Source organism: Pristis pectinata, chromosome 2 (assembly GCF_009764475.1).
Source record: "Pristis pectinata isolate sPriPec2 chromosome 2, sPriPec2.1.pri, whole genome shotgun sequence".
NCBI classification, from domain to species: Eukaryota; Metazoa; Chordata; class Chondrichthyes; order Rhinopristiformes; family Pristidae; genus Pristis; species Pristis pectinata.
The window spans coordinates 48833094-48846758 of NC_067406.1; the positions used below are offsets into that span (position 1 = coordinate 48833094).

The 13665-nt window shown below is 39.9% G+C and overlaps 1 protein-coding gene across 1 annotated transcript in view; it reads left to right on the top strand.

Annotated features, from left to right (window-relative positions):
- The window catches only part of LOC127580705 (sodium channel protein para-like), a 135207-nt gene that overhangs the window by 38548 nt on the left and 82994 nt on the right, over positions 1 to 13665 (top strand). The window contains exons 9-11 of the mRNA XM_052034476.1: positions 759 to 880; positions 9737 to 9839; positions 10923 to 11090. Of these exons, the coding sequence (XP_051890436.1) occupies positions 759 to 880; positions 9737 to 9839; positions 10923 to 11090 (393 nt within the window). The remainder of the gene's footprint in view (positions 1 to 758; positions 881 to 9736; positions 9840 to 10922; positions 11091 to 13665) is intronic.

Consider the following 13665-nt stretch of genomic DNA (forward strand, 5'->3'; position numbering starts at 1 on the left):
CCTGATGGGAGGGGGGAGAAGAGAGAATGTCCCGGGTGGGTGGGGTCTTTGATTATGCTGGCTGCTTTACCGAGGCAGCGAGAAGTATATACAGAGTACATGCTTTTTAAGGATGTAAAGGTTTTTTTACCTCCAGTGGTAGCTGCAGTTAGAATGTGATCCTGATTGTACAAACAATGCTGGAGACTGGGCATCTCGTATATGAAGCTACCATATGGAGAATATCATCACCATATTCTAAATGATGAAGACAAAAGGTACTACAGATGCTGGAATTGTCACACTCCTTTACGTTGACGTACACCTTTTACCTCCACAGTTGCCGTTTGACTCGCTGAGTTCTTCCAGTGTGCTGTTTTTTGTTCTAGATTCCAGCATCTGCGGTATCTTTTGTCTTCATCACTTAGAATATGGTGATGATATTCTCCATATGGTAGCTTCATATACGGGTATAATCCCTTGTGGATATTAATTGTCATGTAGTGTTGCCTTTTTCACCTACATTAAACTAAGTGTAGACATCAGAAAGGTCTAATTTGATAAAGATTCTAGCTGCTGATGATTTAATGTACAATTCTTAAGAGGGGTGCAAAAGATATCATGTGTTATCATCTGTTCTGTTAAAATCTCTGCAGAGACAGAGATTGCTCTTTGCCTTGAGTATCACCATGATAGATACACTGCAAGAAAGCACTGCAGTTGCAATCCTACAACAGTTATTTTGGAATAAGTGTACAGTTGCTAATTGTCTGTTGTAGCTCAGGAATATCTGTCCCAAACTTGTAATTCTCCACAATCCCCGACAGCGCTACATTGAAATAGCTTTGCAGCTTTTCTATAACTTCCTTAAATGGGATGTCGATCATCCAATGGGATGCAGGTATGTTTGCCAGTGCTAAATCAGTACCTGGCACCATTAGTACTAAAAGGAATCCTTCTTTCTTATGTCTATGGCTTCATTATGAGCATATTCATCATTTACATCAGCTATGTTATTCACTCTGCAAAACATCTCCATTTGGTGGATGTGTGAACTGAAGGGCTCCCACAATTTGTCACAAGTACTGAAATTTCCAATATGCTCAGTCTAGGACTGGACCATTATGTTGGACAGTGTTCCATTAAAACAGTAAATAGTCTTGCCTTTTTACTCATAACTACTTTTGCAGGTGATAATATTTTTCTCTTACTCAGGCCTGCACCTCAAAGACTTGCCGCATTTAACTGTGTGCTTCATAGGCACGCTACCAACACACAACTGTAGTCACCAAATATCCTCAGTACTGTCGTCAGTTTTAATGGCTGTGATTCTTCACCACCCTATTCTTGCCAGTAGTGTGAATTATCTATGCTTAGAGGGTTCCAAACCTCCAAAAGTGTACATTGCAAAGTGTACATACACATGAAGTATGAGGAACTCAAATAAGGTATTTGTAATCTATTCAAGGGCTCGTCACAGACTGCCTCTGGAGTTTTCAATGCATGTTACTGTAGTGCAATTTGTCACATGACACAATCCTTAAAGGGTGATGGTCTTAAAGAAGTAAATTATTGTTTGCAATCAAGATTATCTATGCTGCAATGGAAATCTGAAATAAGGACAGAAAAAAACTGGAAGCCCTCAGCGAGTCAGTCAGCAACTGTGTGGGAGAAATAGACATATCTAAGGTTAATGATATTTTATCTAGCAGAAAGTTAAAGTATTTTGAATTAAAATGCTGCACCCAAATTATCGAATATGTGTTAATTAACCTTACATAAGTGCTGCACGTGAGTACAAAACTGGTTAACAACTGATTCTGAGTTGTAGCCCAATGACACTGTTTACACCTTCTAATATTTTATGCATTTTCTGCAGATAAAGAGGAAGAAACTGAAAACCAAAGGAACTCAAAATGTAATTCCTTGAAAAAAAGGTTGAGGCAAATGTTTTGTTCTTGGACCTGTTGCCCAGGATTTCTAAGACTGCAGGAATGTCTATTACTGGTTGTTTCACACCCAATTTTTGAAGGAGTGATTACTATCTGCATCCTAATAAATACTCTTTTGCTGTCAATAGACTACCATCAGGCACCGTATACTCATTCATTAGAAAGTGGGAACACTGTAAGTATTGTATAAAGATAAGCACATAGACAAGATATGTTATATGATCAAACTATTCAATAAAAGCCAGGAGTGTCTGCATTCTTTCAGCATATTCCTGCTTTCATGGAAACCTGCAAGAATGTCACAAAACTAAGCCAGCACCCAGATAACCAGAAACCAAGATGGAATGATGCTCTCTGCTTTTTCTCTGGTGTTGCCACTGTCATAAGGGTGTCAAGGCTTCCTACTCCAGAAGTCCTGCATCATACAGTATCATGGAGATCTAATATATATGCTAGGTGGAGAATAGATGTATCATACCTATTCTCTGGTAGAGACGTGAAACCCACCTTGGAGGTCCAGGTCAAAATTGGTACCTGAAACTCTGAGGAATATAAAAGTGTGATTTTCTTTCAAATGTACTCCACCTAAAAGTTGGACATACTGGCTGCACTAAATTATTTCCAGTTATTTTCCCTGGCCTAGTCACACCTCTTCCACCATCTATACAATAGCAGGCACCCAGATGCATCCCAAGAAGTAGGCAATTTAGAGGCCATCGCTAAGCCTGGAGTGTCCTCCAGGATTATTGGCAATAATTCTCAGTAGAACATTTACAGTACTTCACCAAAATAAGACCAATTTTATATTTTTAAAAACTTTTCTTCAGTTCCCATATTAAAAAGTTGGCCTTTTTTTTAGCTTCTTTTCAAAATGGATGGCCACCCTAAGCCGAGAGGGCAAAGGCATCATCAAGTTCCAGCCTTGTCAGCATCATCTTGGCAAGCTGCCACGTGCTCCCTAAACAAAGGCAGATAGAACATAGAACAGTACAGCACTGGATAGGCTATTCAGCCCACAATGTTGTGCTGATCTTGATGCCAAATGTCCTCTTACTATATATCATCCATTCCCTTCATATTCATGTGTCTATCTAAAAGCATCTGAAACTCCACCAAACTGCCTGCTTGCACTACTACCCCTAGTAACCCATTCCAGGCACCTACAACTCTCTGCATAAAAAATTTGCCCTTCACATTGCCTTTAAACTTCCCTCCTCTAAACTTAAAAACATGTCCTCTGGCGTTTGACATTTCTACCCTGGGGAAAAGATTCTGACTGTGTACCCCATCTATGCCTCTCATAATTTAGAAAACCTCCATCAGGTGTCCCCTCACCCTCTGACGCTCTAAGGAGAACAACCCAAGTTTGTCCAACCTTTCCTTATAGCTCATGCCCTCTAACCCTCTATTCCTGGTGAACCTCTTCTGCACCCTTTCCACAATCTCCACATAGACACAAAACATTCTGCAGATGCTGGAACGGAGACACAGTGTGTGCTCCTCCCCCTCCTCCCCACCTTCTTATTCTGGCTTCTGCCCTTTCCAGTCCTGATGAAGGGTCTCGGCCCGAAATGTCGATTGATTAGAACATAGAACACTACAGCACAGTACAGGCCCTTCGGCCCACAATGTTGTGCCGACATTTTATCCTGCTCTAAGATCTATCTAACCCTTCCCTCCCACATAGCCCCCTATTTTTCTATCATCCATGTGTCTATCTAAGAGTCTCTCAAATGTCCCTAATGTATCTGCCCCCACAACCTCTGCCGGCAGTGCGTTCCACGCACCCACCACTCTCTGTGTAAAAAACTTACCCCTGACGTCCCCCTTATACCTTCCTCCAATCACCTTAAAATTATGTCCCCTCGTGTTAGCCATTGTCGCCCTGGGAAAAAGTCTCTGACTGTCCACTCGATCTATGCCTCTTATCATCTTGTTTATTTCCCTCCATGGATGCTGCCTGACCTGCTGAGTTCCTCCAGCACTTTTTGTGTTTTTTGCACAATCTCCACATCCTTCCTACAATAGGTTGAGTGAGCTCGGGCTTTTCTCTTTGGAGTGAAAGAGGATGAGAGGTGACTTGATAGAGGTGTACAAGAGGAGAGCAATTGACCAGCAGTGGACAATATTTTTATGGATCCAGGATGAGAAAGTCAGGAGAAGTTCCTCCTGACACGAAAGAATTCCCCAAAATAGTCATGGGCTCTTTTGAGACAGCCAACGGCAGTCCATTGACAGAATGCTTTTATACTACCTAGCGATATGTACAAATATGGCAGAGTGCACATGCTGCATGGCCAAGCTACTTACACCTGCAATCAAGTTTTCTAGAATCGAATAGGACTCAATATGTAAATGCATGTAGTCTCCAGTCTGTTTTACGTGAACATGCTGAAAATAGTGTTAGCTGCCAGATGAGTGACGATATGCCTATTCCCAATAAGTCCACACCCCTACCACTCCAACCTGTTCCCATGTTCTAATTTTTATCTGCCCCCCCATCCATCTTTTAGATGAGAAAAGCTAGGGGGAACTTGATAATTACACAGGTATTGCTGTGAATATAATACATCAGGCTAGCCTGACAGTTCAAAGTAAGCCATACATGATTTTGTCTTGCATAGCCATCCATTTATCAGAAGAGCCTTTGCAGCAAAATACAAATTGTAAAAAAACTGGTGGCAAAAATTAAACAGCCCTAAGATCTCCATCAACATTTCATATATTATTATAAGACAAGATGGAATGTTTTTCAAAATGCCATTGCAGAGTTTTGCTTTGATGATAAAGATTTTGAGCTTTAGGCATAAGGTTTATCATAAAGTCTGGGCAGGATGACACTTATAAACATTACTGCCTCATACATGCTCCACCTTATGTTGTTATTGGCTTGAATTGTTCACACGCACATGTCAAAGCTTATCATACAGCCATGCCACAGATTAAAAATGTTGATATTTTTGACATTGTGAATTTATGAGCAAAATTTATGCTGAAAGGATTCTACATTAAATTGATAATATTATAAAGGTAAAAAAGATATATTTCTGTCAATGGACTGAAAATATAAAGTTATAAATTGAGTAATGGGATGGATTTTGTTGGAGAAAAACATCTTGAAGCAGTTCTCATTAGTGACAATATTTTCTCCACCTTTCAGTCCAAATTTTTTCAACCATAACTTTCTGGATTTGTCAGCTGAAAACAATGCAAGAGTGATGGGGCCACAGTTGACAATGGGAGCAACAGTCACAGGAAAGAATTAAGTCAGACAGAGATAACAAGTTAGAAAAATGAAGATGGAAGAAAAGAATGAATTAAGAGAGAGAGTAAGCAAAGGCTGAAGAGAAGAGGAAAAATATTTTAAAAATTGAAATTGTTAATATTAAATTTTTTTATAAATTAAATTTTATTTACAGCATGGTAACAGGCCCTTTTGGCCCAACGAGTCCGCGCCGCCCATTTTAAACCCAAATTAACCTACCCATATGTCTTTAGAATGTGGGAGGAAACCGGAGCACCCGGAAGAAACCCACGCAGACACGGGAGAACGTACAAACTCCTTACAGACAGCGACGGGAATCGAACCCCGATCGCTGGCACTGTAATAGCATCGCGCTAACCGCTACGCTACTGTGCCGCCCTCTCCAAGAACCTGAATGAATGAGGCTTCAGAGTTATTTAATTTCAGGATAAAGTGCTTTATTGGCAATTAATTAACAATTATCATGTTATTAAAACATCCACATCCTTGCATTCCTAACAACCATACATTAACATTTTATGGACATATAATATACTAATACAGTAAGATACTAAAAACAACCAGGAGCTGAAAGGCAAGTTGCCCTATGTGTAAGGTAGTGTAAATTGGTTAGCAGGTTCAAGAGACTAGTAACTCTTAATCACTTGATTTTCTTGGGCTATTTGTACTTTATTGACACATTGTTATTTTTCTGCAAGATCTGGCCAATTAATTTTAAATGGGCTTTCAGTCCACAAAATATTTAGATATAACAAGGTACAAATCAGTAAATACATATTTCGGTCAAGGATATAAAGAGTTATGAAAACAGCTATTTATAATATTCCTTTCTTAATAAACCTTTATCAAAATAGTGCAGGGAGGGATTTGGCATAAATAGTATTTTTCAAATTACTTGTTCATTGAAGTATGATTATACTTTATTGCATCTAATATTTCTAGATTTGTCACTAATTGTTAACAACTGTTTTTCATTTGATTTTAGGTTTTATCAATTATTTTTATAATAGAAGCTATTTTAAAGGTGACTGCACTAAATCCTCTACCCTATGTAAGAAATGGATGGAATGCATTTGATTTTATCATTGTTCTACTGACTTGCTTAGAATGGGTACTTTCCACAATAAATATTCCAACACTTAAACTTTCCATGATACGATCACTAAGGATGGTAGGTATTTATTATTTTATTTGTTGCTATAAAATGAACTGTAAAAGTAGCAAATCTTATGCTGCTGCATTTTAAAAAGGGTACTTTTAAAAGCTATATTTCTAGTGCATGCATTTCATTACGTAATGATTGATTATTTAAATAAAATGTGGCAGTGCCATTATTTGATGCAATACTTGCAAACTAGATTGTTAATAAATTACTCATAGAAAATGGCAGTAAACACTTTTCACACCCTCAGAGTTCTCTCCCCTCCTGAAGGTGTTGGCTAATACTTCAATTGCAAAGGCTGTCAAACCACATTAGGATATTCTTTATTCAAGTTACACAATACGACTTCAAAATCCTTTGCCAGGCTTACCTCAGCTTTTGCCAGTGATGTTCAATGCTATCCCCATGAATAGGCAGGGGAATGAGCTGGAGGAGTAGGTGTTTGGTAGTGTGTTGAGGAGGCACAAAATTCTAACTAAAGCTGACTGGCAAGACGGGCTTGGTGTTGGGATCCTCTCAGAATTGTGATCAGACAAGCACCCTCTGTGTCAATGCTGTGCCAGAAGGGCTAGAAAGCAGGAACTCTTGAGTCTTCACTCTTTTCCCATATCAAAGGCATTTATTATTGATTCAGGTGATGATTTGCCCCATCAAGACCTTGGAAGAATCACCAAATTCAGGTTGAAATATGGAATATCTGGATCTTATCCAAATTGTTGCTGTTCTGGTGGAATCCCTCTGGAATTATTGCAGAACTCCACTGTTACAGCAATGGATTATTGGAAACTGGATGTGTGCAAACTACTCATCATTCAGGATATTACCTTTGAACCTTATCTACTGTCCATGTGAACATATTGTATATCATCAGATGTCATTGGTTAGTGATAAACAGCAGAACCCTTAAATTATTTATCTCCTCCACCAAGGAAAGCAACCATCTCCACATTTGCTCATTCAGCAAAATGGGATCAACCAAGTGTCCCAACGTGTCTTTCTGCTTCTGTTCCATAGCATGGAATGCACCAAGTAACTGATTCCGCACCGGAGTAATTTTTCTTGATCAGCCAGGCTCCTGTATTCAGTATTTTTATAATCTACCATTTAAGTTAATGTTTTATTAACTGCACCTCTTTACCTGTGGCAGCAAACCTGCACACCCACAAACTGAAGAGCAAAACTTACGTTGGTTGGCAAATGCCAAAATATAGTGTTTGCAGGAATAGTGCTGAAGTTCACCAGGTGAGCAGCTCAGCAGTAAATACCTCATATATACCTGACCAATGGAGTTCCAGCTCACAGATCTATCTAATGCAAAACAAAGAAAAAAATCATGGTCCTCACTGGAAGTACTGTATATGCCTCTGGTTCAATCATCAAAAATACTGCTGATCTGCCAGGTTCAAGTTTTCTTCACAGAAATAACTCAGTGTCAGTTGCTCCTTTAATAAAATGTATCATTTTGGAGCAACAACTCTAGAAGATCCATTTATCTTTTTCCCCGCCCTGCAAATCCTTTCCCACCAATTCTAAAGGAAAAATAATGTCATTGGTGCTGCCAGTCCAGTTGCCATCTCTTGTGAGGTTAGTACAAGTGGTGATTGTGTGTGATTGGAAGGAGAAGCAGAGTTGGTAAGACATCTGCTTGTGTATGCTGGAGAACATTGTGGCGCAGAGGAAGGTTTCCTGAAGTGAGTGGGTGCAGTTGCGTGGGTGAAAATGTAGTCACTAAGTCAAGTGGGGAGGTCATGGTAGGAGGGCGTAATTCTCCACCTTACTCTTTGGAGTGAGTTTTTGAAATGTTTACAGCACTACACGTAAAATCTATGTTAACCACCTTCCTCCTGGCTAACTGCAATATCAAAAATAGATCTAGACAGATCTGCTGCCATGCAAAGAGGATGGGGCTTAGCAGTGTGCCCTTGCCTGTGCTTCAAACATCTCCTCTGCTCTGGCTGAGACTGAAGTGTTTTTCTCTGCAATGTGTTCCTCATCAGGAGGGTCCCAGTAGCAGCATAAATTTGTAGCTGCATGTCACTTTGCCTTCAGAGAAGTATTCACTCTTTTCTGGAACACCCTCTGTCCCCTTTAATTCAATAAGCTGTCCATCACCACTACCAATACATGAGCTTTCAGCAATGAAATGCAAATGAGGACTGACCATCAGGCCTCAGATTGACAGCCAAGAGGACCACCCACCTGCATACCACCCATAGTGAAAATGTATTCAGATTGCACATTCTGCCAAACTTTCAAGTTATCAACATGCCATCAGATTTTAGAAAACTCTATTTTTATTTTCAATGCACACCACAGAGAAAACATTATTTTGAAAGTAGCTAAAATGGCTCAATTGTCATGCTTAATCAGAATAACCCTGAAGATTTGCAAAATCTTCACTCTCATTGTCCAAGATCTTGCAAAATTAAACTTTTGTGGAACAGGAAATATAGTATTCTGAAGAGTTCATCAAATCTATCATGTGGTCCAAAATGGTCAATATATTTAAGCCTAATGTCATGTAGTAGGATTTCAATACTTCCTCTAAAACTCCAGCAAAACAAAACTGTATGAATAATTCAAAGATTTGTAGATGAGATTACACAATACTTCCTCAGTAGTGTTGAAAAAAATTGAAAGATAGTAAATAAATAATTAATGAAAGGACCCGTTTTTGACAATAACACAGCACATAACAGAACACTCTGTTGTTCAAATTTAAGGGAATGAATCATCAGTCATTTTGCATGAAAAATATAACTATTAAAATGGATGTGAGAGGTGGCAGTAGGATTGAGGTCCGTACTGAACTTTTTGGGGCCTGACAAAACCTTCTAAAATTCAGAAGTGATATCTGTGATGTTCAGGTGCACTTCTGTTGCAAGGTGTGCCAAGTGACAATGAATATTAAAGTTCTGATGTTTATCTCTGACCTGCTTCAAATCGGTGGTGAACATGGTGAAATGGTGAACACTCAAAAATGCCCTGGAAGTGTCAAAAAGTAATATTATAATTAAAAACATCACAATTATTGGTAAAAATAAAAAGTATATAAAGCATTTACACACACAAAAACAACTAAATACATTTATAATAATCGAATTAAATCAAATAAAAATAGTCTATTCAAAATGTTCTCCAGCTAACTGTTCTTCCCATTGGATTCACGGTACTTGTGTGCATTCAGAAGGTAGATTTCCCAACCCAAGAGCTGGAAAATCTGAGCAAGTCAGTCCTGCCTGAATGGATTCCATGAGGAGTCCACTTGCACAGAGCAAATGTCCTGCGACCAGCAGTTAACTGAGACATAAGTCTTCACATCAGTCTTCATTGAAGAATCCCCAGCTATTGTTCAATTAAGTTCTTAACGACCAACAGATCAGCAAATCCAAATAGATCTGTCAGCTCCATCATCTCAGCCCAGACTGCAGTTGTCTGGATTGTCTGGCAGACAGACAATAGCAAGGGCACTGACAGAGTGGTAATGATAGGAATATGAATGTAGCCAACGTGAGAAAACTGCTTTGTACACACAAACCTCTTGCCACCTCCTAGCATGGTGCCTCAGCAATCCTGATAATATGTTGGTATTCAGGAGACCCCTTTGAAAACAGCCATGATGACAAATGAGTGAACTTCCATGGAGAGAAGCTGATCTTAAGTAACATCATCTGAGTTTCCATGATAGCACTCAGAAGTTTTCTGAAAGTTGCCACTGCTAATATAGTTTGAGGCGTTGGCCATGAGAGGCACCAAAGTATTTGGCTCCATAGGTGACCTGATGGAGGTGACCAACCATTCAATGTTGGAACAATGGACTTCAAATTCTGCTGGTTTGGATGCTCAAATCCCAATACCAAGAGGCGGGAAAGATACGCTATTAGTACCAGGCTCAAGGACGGCTTCCATCCCGCTGTTAGACTCTTGAATGGGCCTCTTGTACATTAAAGATGAACTCTTGACCTCATAATCTACCTAGTCATGGCCCTTGCATCTTATTGTCTACCAGCACTGCACTTTCTCTGCAACTTTAACTGTAACACTATATTCTGCATTCTGTTATTGCTTTTCCCTTGTACTACCTCAGTGTACTCTTGTTTTGAAATGATCTGTATGGATGGCTCGCAAAACTAAGTGTTTCACTGTATCTTGGTACATGTTGCAATAATAAACCAATTCCATTTCCAATTCCAAACTCCCACCAGCATCCTGTTTGTGTAGTATTCCAATTTATTTTCTGTGCCTGGGTTGCAAGTTCTGTGGACCCAACACAGGATGATGCCGCCATCCCAGTTATGCTGAAGAATGTAGAAAAATCCTTGGAAATATAACTTATTCTTATGAACCAGCACAAAGATAAGGATGTAATTTCTATTGTATTTTGAGGATTTAATGTTGCAATGCAACATGCATACCTTGCAGATTCTCCAATGAATACTGAAAAGTTATAAACATCCAACCTGGAGAATTTGCTTGATAGATAAACTTAGAAACTAATGTCATCAATTGCCTTTTCTCTTAAAATGTTGAATGTTTCATGTTTGTTGTTTTCTTTTTAAAACAGCTTAGAGTTTTTAAATTAGCAAAGAATTGGAAAACGCTAAACACATTAATCAACATCATATTCAAATCATTGAAGGAGATGGGAAATCTGACACTTATCGTCATCATTGTCATTTATATATTCACTGTAATAGGAATGCAGCTTGTTGGGCATGATTATGAAAATAAAGTAAGTATATTACAAAGTCTTAGTTCTTTTGATTGTTTTTGAACAAGGTAATTATTTTGATTCTGATTGTATAAATTTATCTATTTCATTGCTTTATGCTACAAATTAATTCAAGATTTAAAGAAGATATAATTTTGTGATATGCAATGGTAGGTATTACTGCTCTGGCAATGCTGCTCCGTGTTGCTGAGCTGTCTGGTCATTGCATCCTCAAGTGAACATCTCGCGTTATCCTGTATTAGAACATAGAACATAGAGCAGTACAGCACAGAACAGGCCCTTCGGCCCACAATGTTGTGCAGACATAGCTAATCCCTCCTACCTACAGAATGCCCATATCCCTCTATTTTCCTCTCATTCATGTGCCCATCCAAGCCCCTCTTAAAAGCCCCCAATGAATTTGCCTCCACCACCCTATCGGGCAATGCATTCCAGGCATCCACCATTCTCTCAGTAAAAAACGTACCCCTCACATCTGTTCTGAACCTACCCCCTCTCACCTTAAATGCATGCCCTCTGGTATTGGATTGCTCAAAAATGGGAAAATGATATTGCTTGTCCACCCTATCTATGTCCCTCATAATTTTATACCCTTCCAAAAGATCACCCCTCAGCCTCCGCCGCTCCAGAGAAAAGAGCCCAAGTTTGTCCAGCCTCTCCTGATAGCACATGCCCTCTAATCCAGGCAGCGTGCTAGTACACCTTCTCTGCACCCTCTCTAACGCCTCCACATCCTTCCTATAGTGAGGTGACCAGAACTACACGCAATACTCTAAATGCAGCCTAACCAGAGTTCTATAGAGATGCATCATAACTTCTTGACTCCTATACTCAATACCTCGATTAATAAATGCAAGCATTCCATAAGCCTTCTTAACCACCCTATCTACCTGTGTAGCCATTTTCAATGAATCATGGACTTGCACCCCAAGGTCTCTCTGCTCTTCAACACTGTTAAGGGTCTTGCCCTTAAGAGTGTACTGCCTCTTGACATTAGTCCTACCAAGGTGTAACACCTCACATTTATCCAGGTTAAACTCCATCTGCCATTTCACTGCCCACATCTGCAACTGATCTATATCACGCTGTATCCGTCGCCAGTCTTCTACACTATTCACAACTCCACCAATCTTGGTATCGTCTGCAAACTTACTAACCCATCCAGCAACATACTCATCCAGGTCATTTATGTACATCACAAACAGCAGAGGTCCCAGTACAGATTTCTGTGGAACACCACTACTCACAGGCCTCCAGCCTGAATAAGTCCCTTCAACCACCACCCTCTGTTTTCTATGGGCAAGCCAGTTCTGGATCCACACAGCCAATTCTCCACTGACCCCATGCATCAAATGCCTTACTGAAGTCCATATAGATGACATCCACAGCTCTACCTTCATCAATCTCTCTTGTCACCTTGTGTCAAAATACTCAACTAGGTTAGTAAGACACGATTTGCCCCACACAATGCCATGCTGGCTTTCCCTAATCAAACCATTGGATTCCAGATGCTCGTATATCCTATCTCTAAGAACTTTCTCCAGCAATTTCCCAACAACTAACATGAGACTCACCGGTCTATAGTTCCCCGGATTTTCCCTTGTTCCTTTCTTAAATGGAGGAACAACATTATCCACTCGCCAGTCCTCCAAGACCTCACCCATGGTCAAAGAGGATGCAAAGATACTGGTCAAGGCCCCAGCAATTTCCTCTCTCACCTCCTTCAGTAACCTGGGGTATATCCCATTGGGCCCCAGGGACTTATCCACCTTAATACTGTTTAGGAGGCCTAACACTACCTCCTCTTTGACCTCTAAATGCTCTAACATTTTCCCGCCCTCAGTTCCAATTTCTACGTCCTGCATGTCCCTTTCCTGAGTAAATACTGAAGAGAAATACTCATTCAGAACCTCACCCACATCCTCTGCATCCAAACATAGATTCCCTTCTTTATCCTTAAGTGGTCCTACCCTTTCCCTCGTTATCCTCTTATTCCTGACATAGGCACAGAATGCTTTGGATTTTCCTTGATCCTACTTGTTAATGAGTTTCATGGCTCCTCCTGGCTTTTCTAATTCCTTTCTTGAGTTCATTTCTAGCTTCTTTATAGTCCTCACGTGCTCTGTCTGATCCTAACTTCCGAAGCTCTACATACTTGTCCTGTTCCTTCTTGACTAAGTCCATTACTTCTCTGGACATCAAAGGTTCCCTTATTTTGCCATTCATGTCCTTCCTTATAATCAAGATATACCTATCCTGTATTCTATGTATTTGATCCTTATACACTTCCCACGTGCTCGACGTGGACTTGCCAGCAAAAAGGTGTTCCCAGTTTACTCTACCTCATTGCTGCCTTATGCCATAATTAGCCCTGCTCCAATTTAAAACCTTCCTGCTAGCCCCATACCTATCCTTATCTATAGCTATACAGAAAGTTAATGAGCTGTGGTCCATTTTGTCCATAATGTATTGGCCTAATGTATTGTCCATATCTGAACAGATTCATCTATTCGGGGGCATAGTTAAAGAGTTAGAGGAGGTAAAGCTCAGAGCATGATAGAAGATATTTGATATC